Below are 15,892 nucleotides of genomic sequence, written 5' to 3' on the forward strand. Positions count from 1 at the left end.
GCATTGATACTAGTGGAGTATATTAGAGTATTGGCCTTTTTCAGTTTTTTCACCATCTCCCACACTATGATTGTAATTAGGTCATGAAATGGCAAATGTCGAACTTGACGCCCCCCTCAATCCATGTTACCCCTCCCCTTCTGAAAATGGCAACAGCTGCACAGAGAGTAGGAATCAGTGAACATGCTAATCTTCTTTCTTCCCCTCATATTTATCAAAAACACTGTATGCTTTACAGCTGAGATACTCAGAAGAGAGTTTAGTTTTCCTTTGAGGTAAAATGCATCTTGAAACTCTTGAAAGTCAAAATAAATAATTTCTAGCTTGGACGGTAAATAAAAGTGGAGGAATATAAAATTGTCATAAAAAATGTATCTTCTAGAACAGCTACACATTTATACACCATATTTCATGACAACTGTTTCATGGTTGTAAAAATGTCTGTTTATATTCTTTATATAAAAAAAAAAAAAAAAAGGTTTTGTACAATCTTCGCACAGTGTAATTTATTATTTTATATCTTTACTAATATGGAATGCTGATTTAGTTGGAAGATGTAAGTAAAACATTGCTACATGTCGTGCATATTATGAAAGTGACTTTTTTATTGATCTATGGGCCTGATTCTGAGTTAGAAATAAAGTAAGAATGAACAAGTAACTGCACCTTGGTAAAACCATGTTACACTGGAGATGGGGCAGATGTAATATGACGTGTAGAGAGAGGTGTGCCCAAACTCCAATCTCTATTGCTATGAAACTATAAAGCTGCCCAGTTTTTGTGGGCTACATACAAAAGCAGACCGTACTTATCCTTCATGCAAAAATAGTATATGTTTGCTCCCCTTGCAGTGGTTTGTCCAGGTGCAAATTTACTTGCTTTTTCCTACTTTATTACCTACTCAGGGTCTATGTCAACTTATTACTTATAAATACTGGCTGAACTACCACCATTGCAGTAGGTACAGCAGTTATAGGTTATGGAATAGCTGTAGTATATTGGGGTTGAGTATGGGATCCTGACCGTGAGGATGCCGGCGGTCAGAATACAGACAGCAGCATCCCGACTGTCAGAATCAGACACTTTTTAGTAAGTATGCTAACCCTCCCCACCCGCATCCTAACCCTAATCCTACCCCACCCCCATGTGGCATACTTGCATTTGGGATGCTTAGTGTCCAGTTTCTCAGTGGTGTCGGCATCCTAACCGACGGGATGCCAATTACATCCCATATATTGCCGCCGCCTGCACCCACTATCCCATCAGAGTACTGTGCATGTGCCAGCCCCATGCACTCTCCAAAGATTAGAATATGCCGCCATTCTACTCTTCTGAGTATGCATGGGGCTAACCCACCATGACCCCTATATAATTTGCTACTGTATGATGTAGTGTTCTGTCCATGTAATGCAGGACAGAAAATGATTCTTTCACATCATAGATTATGGAGTTCATACAACCACAATCCTGGGGACAAATTAAAATGTCCATTCAAAGAGATGTCCCCAAAACACAGAATATTTGTAGCTGCCTCTGGACAAACTAAATAATATCCAATTCTCTATAGATAATAAACCTATTTCAAGGACATGAAAATAAATTTATAAAAATTTGTCTCTATTACTTTTAAATAACAAAAAATTAATGGTCTTTTCCAGAAGAACAAATGCATCCAGGAAATGATGCAGTGATACATACATGTGTTTTGAGGTCATTCTAAAAAAATCCATTCTTCCCTTTTCTTTTCATAATTAATAAATAATTCATAGACTTTCCCCGTTGACTGCATCATACAAGTTGCTTGCTTTTTCTGGATTGCTGGGGCTCAGTATGTAACATGCTGTGTTTTTCTAGGGTGGCCAAAACTCAAGTGGGTTGTGACCGACTCCAGATATCTGTCCAAGGCACCGAAGGATTGGCAGCCGCATATAACAGCTGCTGGTACAGAACCGGCCTACATTGAGGTATTCTTAGATTAGATATTTATTAGCACTTAGCAATTGTCAATAAATAAATATATATAAGAAGAGGAGAACACAAGCGCCAAAATGTGTTTTTAAATTATATAAAAAAAGGTGAACACGAATAAGTGAGGTGGTAGATTTGGCTTAATCACTTATCTGATTTAGATCTGCAATGATCTGTCATCCTTCATTTGGATTTCAGTACATGGAAATAAAAGAGCAAAACATAGTGTGTACCATTCATAAAACATATCGCATAAACACTGTCTGAGTCAGAGCGGCATCATTAGGGATTTGGCAAGTTCCCACTAGTAAAAACTTCTTAGCCACATCAGTGTAAAATTTAAAAACATAAATTTAATACAATAACATAAGAATGGCTAGATAACACACGTACAAGAAATAAAAACATATAAAGCTTATCTGTCCATAAATTGGATATCTGCAAAGCGTCCCGACGCGTTTCGTCCGTCAGTGTTTGGACTTCATCAAGGGAATAACATCAGTGAGTCTGGAGGTCCTATTTATACAGGAGAGGGGTGATTTCTAATGTCCATTAATTATGACCTCACTTCCTGTACTCCTGAGTTAATAGAAGATAAACTTAACATAAGTAATTCATCCAGTAGTGAAATTTATATTTAGATCCAGAGTGAATATATGCTTAACTATCATGTGAAAAATGTGAAAATTGTGTAGTGCAAGTTACAGAAGCTTCACAGCGTGAAAAGACGGCGGTGGAACGCATTTGGAACGCACCGTCGTGACTGACCGCGGTGGAACGCACCGCCATTTTAGAAAAATTCCGCCTGCCGCAAATCAAGTTGCTTGCGGCAGTTGGGATAAGATAGACAAATAACATGTCTAGTAACCTGTGTTGTAGCGACGTGGGGGTTTAACACTGTGAACCCAGGGATGGAAAACAAGTGATTGGTAGTGGATAGCGGTGAAACGCACCGCCATATTGGTGACGTCACTTCCCTCGTAAACAAGGAAGTGCTAAAGCGTGTTAAGTTGTGAAATAATAGTGCATATGTGCGGTATATATAACTATAGGTTTATAGGTACGGGATATCAGGTGGGGTGTGGTGATCTATTGTTGATTGGGAAATAAATTTGTGATTGGGATAATAAATGTGATCCGCGGTGGAACGCACCGCCATATTTGGGAGGGCTGCAGTGGAACGCAAAAGGTGCCTAGAAAAACTGGAAGTATTAATCATATAAGTGCTGACGAGTAATGATATGTCCGTTCATCCAATGAGGAAGGTCATGTTGAGAACCAAACATCGATCCAGTCCTATTTAATACGGATATGTCCATAATCTTTTGTAAAACATTCACTTTAGGAGGCTGTTTTCTTGATTTGAGGATAGCTGGATCATTTTGGGCTGAAAGAGAATGTGTATATATATATATATATATATATATACCCATATTTGCAAGTTTGGCAGAGTCAAATTTTGAATATATATTAAGGATGTAACAAATTATCAAAACGTGAAATGTTTTGGATTTATGAACTGAAAACTCTCTCACCACTAGGGCTCAACGAAGCCTTCGAAATTGCTCCTTTTCTCTAAAGTATCATCATATCACACCCTTTCACTAGTATATTTTCCCTCAGAACGTGTTTATCCCCTTTTTCTTTTTTCTGTTGTATATTATATATCTTTATAATTACATTTTTATATATCATCAATATATATTCAAAATTTGACTCTGCCAAACTTGCAAATATGGGTATATATATGTATATGTATATGTATATATATATATATATATATATATACATTCTCTTTCAGCCCAAAATGATCCAGCTATCCTCAAATCAAGAAAACAGCCTCCTAAAGTGAATGTTTTACAAAAGATTATGGACATATCCGTATTAAATAGGACTGGATCGATGTTTGGTTCTCAACATGACCTTCCTCATTGGATGAACGGACATATCATTACTCGTCAGCACTTATATGATTAATACTTCCAGTTTTTCTAGGCACCTTTTGCGTTCCACTGCAGCCCTCCCAAATATGGCGGTGCGTTCCACCGCGGATCACATTTAGCATCCCAATCACAAATTTATTTCCCAATCAACAATAGATCACCACACCCCACCTGATATCCCGTACCTATAAACCTATAGTTATATATACCGCCATAATGCACTATTATTTCACAACTTAACACGCTTTAGCACTTCCTTGTTTACGAGGGAAGTGACGTCACCAATATGGCGGTGCGTTTCACCGCTATCCACTACCAATCACTTGTTTTCCATCCCTGGGTTCACCGTGTTAAACCCCCACGTCGCTACAACACAGGTTACTAGACATGTTATTTGTCTATCTTATCCCAACCGCCGCAAGCAACTTGATTTGCGGCAGGCGGAATTTTTCTAAAATGGCGGTGCGTTCCACCGTGGTCAGTCACGACGGTGCGTTCCAAATGCGTTCCACCGCCGTCTTTTCACGCGGTGAAGCTTCTGTAACTTGCACTACACAATTTTCACATTTTTCACATGATAGTTAAGCATATATTCACTCTGGATCTAAATATAAATTTCACTACTGGATGAATTACTTATGTTAAGTTTATCTTCTATTAACTCAGGAGTACAGGAAGTGAGGTCATAATTAATGGACATTAGAAATCACCCCTCTCCGGTATAAATAGGACCTCCAGACTCACTGATGTTATTCCCTTGATGAAGTCCAAACACTGACGGACGAAACGCGTCGGGGCGCTTTGCAGATATCCAATTTATGGACAGATAAGCTTTATATGTTTTTATTTCTTGTACGTGTGTTATCTAGCCATTCTTATGTTATTGTATTAAATTTATGTTTTTAAATTTTACACTGATGTGGCCAAGAAGTTTTTACTAGTGGGAACTTGCCAAATCCCTAATGATGCCGCTCTGACTCAGACAGTGTTTATGCGATATGTTTTATGAATGATACACACTATGTTTTGCTCTTTTATTTCCATGTACTGAAATCCAAATGAAGGATGACAGATCATTGCAGATCTATCAGATAAGTGATTAAGCCAAATCTACCACCTCACTTATCCGTGTTCACCTTTTTTTATATAATTTAAAAACACATTTTGGCGCTTGTGTTCTCCTCTTCTTATATTCACTTTTATGTGTCTAACAAACACAAATTTCTGTTTCATAAGCTGCCACTCAAAGAAAAATTGAGAAGTGTTATATGATACTTTTAGGTGTTTTTATGTCATTTTGTAAAATTAGTACCGCAAACAGTACCTAAGCGCCGGCTCCTTCGCTTCTCTACAAATAAATATATATATATATATATATATATATATATATATAAAATAATAAAGTTGCTATCTGTCCTAGAATAAACTATTTCATGAACAGCATGAACACTTGCTGGCTGATGGCACAATGCAGCATACCTGTACCTGTGAATCTTTGATAATGTTAAATGAAAGACTTGTTAACACCAACCACAGGCTTTCTTTTGGTAAATTGTTACATTCAAAAATCAAGGGAGCTCGTCCCCTATCCAACATACTGTATATAAATGACAGATACCACTGCTGTCTCTTATAGCAGTCCATTGTGTGAGCAGCCTTCAGAAAACCATGCTTGGTGGGTGATACTATGTATATAATATGGTGTAGGTCAGGACAGAGAGAGGATGTAACATTTGTGGCATTCCTCAGCTTGATTCATTATAGGGTTACTTCTAGTGCTGCTAATATGTATACAATAGACAAATATTGAACAATGTATCTGTCTTCTGCTAATTCTTGCACATATACTAGTAACCTGACAGATAAACACATTCTCCCCATACACTCCCTAACACTGATCGGGAAGCTACACCGTGCTGTTCTCTGTTTCCCACGGATACAACAGTCTGCAGCACATTGCATTGCTGCACCAGTAGGTTATGTTTTTCTGCTCACAACACAATGCTGTATTGATTGATCTCTAGCATGCTAAGAGACTAGCCTCTGTGGTGACCATGGCTGCCTTGTATGCATCCTAATGTGTAACCTAGTTTTGCATATCTTAAACAGACATTGGTTTTAGGGTGACTTGTTATAATTTGAAGACACTGGGTCTCCACTACCCCTTTGAGTCACACCATTAATAATTAGTTGTTGTGTATTGAAACTGATAAGGCATGAAGTTTAATAATAGTAACAATGACAAAAACCTAACAATGTACTGGCACAATATTACTGTGTTATATCAACATTTATGGAACGGTCATTACAACATAAGATACTGAATAGTGAAATGTTTATACGTGCGAGTTATATTTTGAAAACTGAGATTAGGGGGTTTATTTACTAAGCCTTGGAGAGATAAAAAGTGGATTGAGATAAAGTACCAGCCAATCTGCTCCTAGCTGTCATTTTTCAAACCCATCCTGTGACATGGCAGTTGGGAGCTGATTGGCTGGTACTTTATCTCTGTCTACTGTATCTTTCTTCAAGACTTAGCACATAGACCCATATGGTTTTTAAACTGTTGCAGCATGAAAATGTATTAGACTTCCAATAAGAGGACAGATGCTTGGGTTTGATACATGTAAACTGTTAGTTTGATTTTGGTATTTCTGTGATATTGAAACATTATTAACTCCTATATTGTATTGCAGTACAAAACGAGTAAGGAAGGAAGTGTGATGGGGGTGACGGTTTCTCGCATTGCAATGCTTTCTCATTGTCAAGCGCTTTCCCAAGCCTGTAACTATACAGAAGGTTGGTGGAATGAACATAAAGAGTATATTTTAGACTTGTAAGTGATGCTAGTATGCTCCCTTATTCTTATCTGAATATGCATCTGATTATTGTGCATCCTGGACCCTGCAGTTGTGTCTCCTGTAGACCGTAACGTGGGCCTGACATTCTGTGCAGTATATAGCACCAGCAGCTGATACATGCAGTTCATGGAAGATTTTGTGTTTTTCAGGTGAAACGATGGTGAATGTCCTGGATTTTAAAAGGGATGCTGGTCTATGGCATGGCATAGTAACGGTAAGAGCACAGATGAGTAAGATGCTGTGGAAAACATATGGATTTTTCATTATTGCTTTAGACTCCTACCCTTACCTGTTATACCACGTTCACACTGCCTTGAAAAATCCGGGTTATTGCACGTGAATGCGCAGTAATCCGGGTTTATGTGCAGTGTGAACGAGGGTCCTGACAAATTCCCGGGTCGTCTGACCCGGTATTTCAACCCGAGAATAAAGAAGGGTTATTCCCAGGTCAATACCGGGTCAGGCGCAAGTGTGAACGGTGTTAAGTGTTCCCAGGTTGATGCGGCCCGGGACACTTCAACACTATTGGAGCTGGCGGTGCTTGTAGATCTGATCTCCAAGCACCGCCCCCGCATGTGACCCGGTGACGTCATCGACACGGCATATTGCCGTGTCGGGGCCGCCAGTCTGAACGGGGTCTCAAGCGGGTTGCACCTGGGAAGGTCTCGTGCACGAGTTCCGGGTGCAACCCCGCCATTATCGGTGCGAACACGGTATTAGTAATTCCTGTTTAATACTTGGGGCATCTTTCTGCAATCTGTAGAACATATACCGTCTCAGCAGCGTAGTAGTAGCATATACAAGGTGGTCCTTTCCACTGTTATTTGGGGGGTACAGTAGGGTGTATTTATTGCACAGTATATAAAGAACTACTAACATTCACATTTATATATGGAAGGATCTTATTAACACTAGAGGTTTGTGACAGTCTTAATAATAAGCTGCACAGCAAATCTAAATAGAGTATGACGTATCTCTGTTGATTGCTGTCACATACCGTTACTTAGAAAATAATAGCCTGCTAGCCTAGGTTAAACCAGATTCATTCAGTAGCCCTACTAGCTTATGAGCAAATAAATACTCAGCTGCAGTTAAAATAAGAGGGTAGACGGAGCCTTCAAGGGTGTGTTCCCTCGCATTGGCTTCCTTCATCAAGAACATTCAACACCTCAGTCCATTCATTGTGCTTTATTTGTCTTTAGTTTTTATAGATGTGCCATGTGTTCTTACTTGGTTTACTTGCTGCGTTTAGAATCGCCTACTAGTCTGTACATGTAAATCTGTAAAGAAATGTTGGTGAATCCCGAGTCATAGTGTGTGTGAGAAAAATACAGTATTGAATGCTAGAACAATGCCCATGCTTAATTATTCAGATGTAATGTATATTGTATATTTTCAGACTGTAGTAAACAAGATGCACACAATCAGCGTTCCGTACTCTGTGATGAAAGCGTGTCCCTTATCTTGGGTGCAGAGAGTCCATGCAAATAAGGGTAATGTACTATCTGGAACAGAAAGTAGCAGTGCAAATGTTAATATGTGTACAGCTTCAGAGCCGGCCATAGGCATAGGCAAACTAGGCAATTGCCTAGGGCATTTGCTATGCCTAGGGGCATCAGCAGCTTCTGCTGATTAAAATGATATGCGGCATGCCTCTATTCTGTGTGTAGCATTTCGTATGCAGATTCAGCCACAGTCTCACACAGTATATAGGCATGCCGCATATAATTTTAATCAGCAGAAGCCGCTTGTGCATCCTAGCTACATAGCAATGCAAGTAAGATGCATTTTCATAAAAAAAAGTGCCCGACGTTAGCATTGAGGCAAGATTTATGAGGACACATCTGTATTCAAGCAGAGGCAGAGGTCACAGTGTTAGTGGCAGTGTGAGTGTTGTATGCATGCGAGTAGGTTGATTGTGCAGTAGTGTTCGGAATATGTGTAAGGAGCATTATGTGTGTCATGTAAAAATGCATTAATAATGTGCAACATATGTGTAAGGGGAACTATGTATGTCATTATGTGTATAAGGGCATTAATAATGTACGGCATATGTGTAACAGGGTACTGCTGTATGTGTGTCATTATGTGTATAGGGGCACTAATAATGTACAGCAAATGTGTAGGGGGTACTATGTGTGTCATTATGTGTATAAGGGCATTAATAATGTGCGACATATGTGTAAGGGACATTACGTGTAAAAGGGCATTAATAAAGGTTGTCATAATGCTTAAGGCACATTATGTTTATAAGGACATTAATAATGTGTCTCATATGTGTTAGGGGCATTACTGTGTAGCATTATATGTATAAGGTGCTCTACTATGTGTCGTTGCGTATAGAAAGGGCACTACTGTGTCGTCTAATGTGAATAAAGAGCAATAGGGTGTTGTGTAATGTGAATAAGGAGCAATTCAGTGTCATGTAATGTGAATAAGGGGCTCTACTGTGAGGAGTAACGTTTATAAGGTAAAGTGATACCACTGTGGGATGTAATATGAATTATGGACACTATCGCATGATCAAATGTGAATAAAGTTGCAGTACTGTGTGGCGTAATTGGAATTGGGGTTACTATTGTGTGGCCATGCCCCTTGCCAGCAAAAACACACCCCTTTTTGGGCTGTGCACCAAATGTGCTAACTGTTCCTGTTTAAAATATAGGGGGTACAAACCCCAAAATAAGGACTGCTATGGATGAGGGGTGATGGTGCTGGGAAAGAGGTGCAAGGTCAGAGGCAGAAGCAGCGCTGGTGCTAGGGGGCACCGGCCAAAATCTTGCCTAGGGCATCATATTGGTTAGGGCCGGCTCTGTACAGCTTAATCAGCAGTCCTAGTATGTGACTAAAACCTGTCAATCAAATTCTGGGACTTTTTGCTTATCCTGTAAAAGTATGTACTATGAAGATAATGATACATTGCAGAAGAGAAGAAGCTTTAGAGCGGAAACCTATTCTGAGTTTTTTAATCCTCCTTGTAGGGATTGCATGGTGACCAGTTACTGTAAAGGTCAGGGGCATGGCTATTCTTTTCCACAGAAATCTCCATTACTGCATTTTTTTTAATTTTTTTTTTCAAATTCTTTTTTATTTCAATTGAAGCATAACAAAGATGTACATCAAAGTATAGTGAAATATACATTTAGTAAGATCTATAGCATGAGCACTGGTTTATCACACAATAAAGACAAAGTAGCATTGTGATCCACTGTTAGGACCAGTATACATATATAAGTCGCAACAAAGTGTCTTTCAAATAATGAAAACAGACAAAATGAGCCCGGATCCGTACCCACACCCACATCCACACCCACTCTCTCCCAGGGTAAGGCTTTATGTTTCCCCCTAGATTAAGCGTGGTAATAAACTAACCAGCCACAAGTGAGATTGGGGGGTCGTGTTCATAAACTCTAGTTTCGTACCATAAAGTGTTGTGGAAACATTTCCACACCTGTTCCCTCAAAGGGTGGGACAGGGTTTCTATATAGCTTTCCCATGTTTCGAAAAATTTTATAGTAAACTTTTCCTTTTGTAAAGAAGCCTCCAGCCATTCCATTCTGAAAATGTGAAAGAGCTTCCCTAGGAAAAGTGACATTGGCGGGGCAGAGGGCTGTATCCACATCTGTAAAATAAATTTTTTGGCAGCTGCAGAGATTATCATCAACAATTTTTTAACGCCCTGTGCCACCCTAGTACCTTCCAGCATCATACCAAATATTGCCCATTCAGGGGTAAGCGGTAAATAATTAACTAGGTGTTGGGTAACATATCTCCATATCTGGACCCAGAATCTCCGGACTATAGGGCACTCCCAGAGGCAGTGAAATATCTCAGCCCGTTGCATACCACATCTAGGGCATGAAGAGTCTTATAACAAACCCATTAGATGTCTACGGTGTGGCGATAGATATGTTCTATGCCACACATTTAAAAAGAGTTCGGTGTAGGATGCAGCAGGTATCAGCCTGATGGATAATTCAAAATACTTCAACAAATTCGTCATAGTAAGGGACGGAAAATGTCCTGTCCATTGCGCCATTCCCGTCGTCACGTCAGCATATTGTAAGGGCGTGTGTAAGAGTGAGTAATGAGTAGAGATCGCCTTGGAAGAGGGGTTCCCAGTCAGTAGCAATTTATCTAACGAGTTGTCATAGTCCTGTGGGGACAATAATCTAGAAACAGAAGCCACGTAATGCTGAGCTTGCAGGTATGCTAAGGGGAACCTATTTAATATTGGAAAGAGTGCCACTGCCTGTGTCAGCGTGAGTGGTTTTCGCGACTCACCACTTGTAATTTGTCGTATAGAAGTAATGCCATACCTTTCCCAGAGAGTGAAAGGATGACTCGCGTTTCCGTCCTGAAAACGAGTATTGCGGACTAGGGGGAGGAAAAGGGACGCATGCGGGTTCAGGGAGCATTTACGTCGTAGGATGTGCCAGACTTTCCGAGTGGACATCAGTAGTGGATTCGCTCGAACCGAAGTGGGTATCTCTTCCTCGTGTAAATGCAAGAAGGAGATAATACTACCACCATCCAAGAAGGCAGACTCTAAGACCGTATTGGAGTACATATTCCCCCCATGTAGCCAATCTCTCAAATAACGTATGTGGGAGGCGTGACTATATTCCAACACATTGGGAAGATTTACACCTCCATTGTGTCGACGCAGCTGCAATTTCACCAAGCTAATTTGTGCTCGCTTACCATTCCAAATGAATGTACGTATTATTTTGTTAATTTCTGTCGTGGCATTCCTAGACAGTAAAATAGGAAGGGATTGCAATGGGTATAAAAGCCTAGGAATTAGAATCATTTTCACTAAGTTCACTCTGCCCAAATATGATATTTTAAGATGTCTCCAACGTTCAGTATCTTCCCTCATACTGCGCACGATTTGTTCCATTACTGCATTTTAACTACTGTAGCAGATTCAGGTGGCAGGTATCTCATCTTGGACATGGAGATTTGGGGAACTAAATAGACCTTGGTAAACATTTGTGCTCCTAATACCGCCCCTCATGAGTTAACTAACACATTGGTCCCCTCAGTGCAAGATACTGGGATTCACACAATACTGGTGTCTGACTATGGCCCGGCATCCATGACTCTGACGTTGAAACATTTAACTAGTAGCTCTTGCCTTGGCGCTTCCCAGTATACTTGTATAAGTCTGACAAATTTAGGGATTACCTGATTACTCAATGGATGATTTACTTGGATGACAGCGTGGAACACTGCAACAATATTCTGGGGGCATCAAAGGCGGTCCCATATTATTGAATATGTATCCAGGTAGCGGAAGGAGGCAAGAGCTATGTTTGATTCTCTCTCTGAGGCACTTCCTTCTGCTTACGTTGATAATCCTACTGCGCTCTCCCCTGAGGCGTACATACATACAATACAAATGCTTTACAACCATCTGTTATCTCAGGCCAAGTAAGACATTCTTTTCAATAAGCATAAATTCTTTACATGGGGGAATAATGTTGGTTGCCTATTGGTTAAGATGTCCTGTCCTTGGCGTAAGAGAACCTATATCACTGCACTTAGGGATTCTCTCATAAATACTGTTGTAAACTCTACAGACGGGATCATTAACACATTTGAGACCTATTACTCAACCTTATATCAAGACCTCCTGTTTGATCCCATTAAGCATGAGCGCATGCTCCATGAGGCCTCGTTGCCTGCTTTGACACCTGCTATCGACTATATCAGAACTACATATGGGTGAGTTCCCTGTTCCAGATAGACTTTCTAATGAATTTTACAAGCTCCTGCAGCAGCTAGTAGCACTAGTTTTGGTGGATTTATTTAACGATTTATTGAAAAATGGTTCCCTTTCCCACATTTTACACACACAACCACTATTTTGCGCCTCAAACCCCAGAGAGACACAGTTTTCTTAGATTCGTACAGACCAATATGACTCTTAGATACGGACGCCAAAGTTCTCGTTATGATGTTGGCGGATTGCCTACAAGTGATACTTCTGGGACTATTTAACAATTATCAAATGGTTTGTCTAGGGTTGCCATTCTGTGAGGGGGATAGGGGTAGCTATTGCGGCAGTGGCAGCCTCCTCAGGTATGACCAACATACAGAATATGCTTTTATGTTTGGACACAAGTAAGTAATTCGATACAGTTCTCTGGCCAGATCTATTTACCATACTTTAGAAACAAGATTTTGGCCCCGTTTATAGTAATGCCGTTTGGTAATTATATACGTCCCCCTAACTACTTTAATGATTAATGGCCATCCGGATGCTTCACTAGAAATGTTCTGAAGAACCCGACAGGGTTGCCCCCTCTTGCTCCTTTTATTCAATTTAGTCATAAATCCACTGTTCCGTATTTTAGAAAAATGTACGGCATTTAAGGTTATTCTAATTGCTTCTAGAGAAATCAAGTTAACTGCATTTGCCAATGATGATTTGTTATAGCTGGCAGACCCGTCTATGGGGGTCGTTCCGAGTTGATCGCTAGCTGCCATTCGCAGCGCTGCGATCCGGCTAAAAATCTGCATTTCTGCGCATGCGTATGGGCCTCAATGCACACGTGCGTCGTACGGGTACAAAGGCCGTTGTGGATGTGCACAGGTTGTAGCAAAGTTTTCAGTCGCACTGACGGCAGCAAGAAGATTGACAGGAAGAGGGCGTTTCTGGGTGTCAACTGACCGTTTTCAGGGAGTGTTTGCAAAAACGCAGGCATGTCTGAAAAAATGCAGGCGTGGCTGGGCGTTCGCTGGGCGGCTGTATGACGTCAAATCCGGACACGAATAGGCTGAAGTGATCTTTTTTTTGCAGATCTCGGCTGCACATGCGTTCGCACTTCTGCTACGCTAAAGTACACTCCCCAGTGGGCGGCGGCATATCGTTTGCACGGCTGCTAAAACTAGCTAGCGAGCGATCAACTCTGAATAACCCCTTTATCCATGGTGCCTATTTTTCAGGTACTTCAGCAATTTGGGAAGGTTTTCAGTAAACATTGAAATATCAATGGAACTTTGCTAAGGGACATGCCCCATACAATCCCTGGTAGTAGGCAATACCCCAATCAAGTGAACTCAGAGACCATTTCATATACCTCGGGGTTCGTATACATCGTTTAGGTAATCTGTATTCTCTAAACTATACTTACATTATAAAGGGAATCTCAGATGAGCTGGAGGGTTGGAGGTTCCTTCCCTTATCTTATTTGGGATGGTCTAACTTAATTAAGCTGATTTCTTTTCCAAGGCTTATGTACCTTATCCAAGCTCTTCCATTATTTGTCACTGTTAAAGATTTGCAACAGCTTGATAAAATATTTAGAGTTTACTTGACATGGGAAGATACCAAAAGTCTTCTGAAGTTGCAGCAAACCAGAGTGAATGGTGGGATAGGTTTCCCAGATATACAAATGTATAACCGGGAGGCCATGTTCTGGTACCTATCTGATTGGATTCACAACTGTGACAATTATGCAAATACCACTATCGAGAGGGGTTTTCTGGACACTGGCAGCCTAATCGCTTTCCTACAGCTCCACGACCAAGAGGTGCCTCAAAATCTAAAAGAAAATCCCCTAATGTGGAATAACAGGAAACTCCGGCATATGATCCATCATAAGGCTGGTTTAAATTGTCATAAATCCTTATTCCTTCCACTCTTGGACAATCTCAACTTCCATAATGGTCAGGCCACATACCCATTTACGAAGTGGTGAGTTGGTGGGATTACTAATATAGGCTGTCTGGTTAATAGGGACACAAAACAAATATTAACGTTTGCAGAAGCTGCTACTTTAGCTGCTCACCCTGTGGCTTTTCTACAGGCGATGCACTGTATTACTTTTATTAGTCCGGCAGTTTTCAGCTAATGATTGGCAAAACCCTGTGTATACACTTTTAGCCAATCCTCCAATCCTTTCAAAAAGCTATTTTCAATCGCTATTTGTATCTTCGAGGTAATATGGATCCTTCAGTTTCCTCCACGGGAATGATACAGTGGTTACCACAGTTTCCTTCACTTTTGACTTCAGATTTGAAAACTGCACTGAGTGTTTCCCGTAAGACGTTACCATCAACCATGTATACTGAAATGTAATATTTTTCCACCGTGCGTATCTTTCTCCACATAGGAATTTCCTTATGGGACGCTCCTCCACTCACAGGTGTGGGGTAGACAATGCAGATTTATTTCACCGTTTTTTGGCTCTGTCCGTTGGTTAGGAAGTTCTGGCTCCAGGTCAAGTATTATGCTGAAGATCACCTAGTTAATTACTTCCCTTTCACTGTGGAATGGGCGGTACTTGGTCTATTGCCGGCCACTGCCCGAATAAGTAAAGGGGGCAGGCGATTACTCCTGGCTATTAGCGTGGATGCTCGCGAAACAATACTGCATGAATAGATTTCCCCATCTTCCCCATCATTATACTTGTTTAGGTCAATACTTTTCTATTTGTTTCGTATGGACTGAGTGGAGGTAACATAAGGTGGAATTAAAAAAAAAAAATGTAAGCGCTATATCGCCACTTTGTCCATTGAAATGAGACGCCAGATTCATCACTGTCTCCATCATACCTCTTGGTACCTATTACGCCTTAAAGAAGCAACTATTGCACTTGACTTAAATGTCCTGTCTGAACAGTGGGTTTTGTAGGGTTTCTGGGAGGGGAGACTACCATTATTATTTATTTTAAATTGTTTTTTATTTGGTGTGGTTACTCTTTTTAACTCTAGTGATCTGGTTTTTGTACACCCATTCTGTGTACCTATTTGTTTACACACTGTGGTATTCTTGCACTATAACTATACAAATTTGTCTTACGACTTCTTTATGTATGTAATAACGTATGTTATTTAAACTGCCAACTTTAAACTTTTATGTATTTAGTTTAACGGATTTATGTATATCACATGGATGGATGGCTCATGTTACTTTCCTGCAAAAGACTTAAGTTGGGTACACATTAGACAATTTTTGTTTATGATGTGGCAGATTCATACGGATTGGAACAACACTTCGCTAAAATTGTCCAGTGTGACTGTGTACGCACTGTGGGGTATATTCAATTGAAGTCGGATCCATTCCGACATGCATTTGTCGGAATGGATCTGACCAGGGCTATTCAATGA

The 15,892-nt window shown here is 40.3% G+C and overlaps 1 protein-coding gene across 2 annotated transcripts in view; it reads left to right on the plus strand.

Annotated features, from left to right (window-relative positions):
• The window catches only part of DIP2B (disco interacting protein 2 homolog B), a 372,205-nt gene that overhangs the window by 251,235 nt on the left and 105,078 nt on the right, over positions 1 to 15,892 (plus strand). For both annotated transcript variants that reach the window (XM_063952252.1, XM_063952253.1), the window contains exons 12-15: positions 1,855 to 1,964; positions 6,608 to 6,710; positions 6,922 to 6,986; positions 8,172 to 8,265. In XM_063952252.1, the coding sequence (XP_063808322.1) occupies positions 1,855 to 1,964; positions 6,608 to 6,710; positions 6,922 to 6,986; positions 8,172 to 8,265 (372 nt within the window). The remainder of the gene's footprint in view (positions 1 to 1,854; positions 1,965 to 6,607; positions 6,711 to 6,921; positions 6,987 to 8,171; positions 8,266 to 15,892) is intronic.

Source organism: Pseudophryne corroboree, chromosome 2, assembly GCF_028390025.1.
Source record: "Pseudophryne corroboree isolate aPseCor3 chromosome 2, aPseCor3.hap2, whole genome shotgun sequence".
Classification (NCBI taxonomy): Eukaryota; Metazoa; Chordata; class Amphibia; order Anura; family Myobatrachidae; genus Pseudophryne; species Pseudophryne corroboree.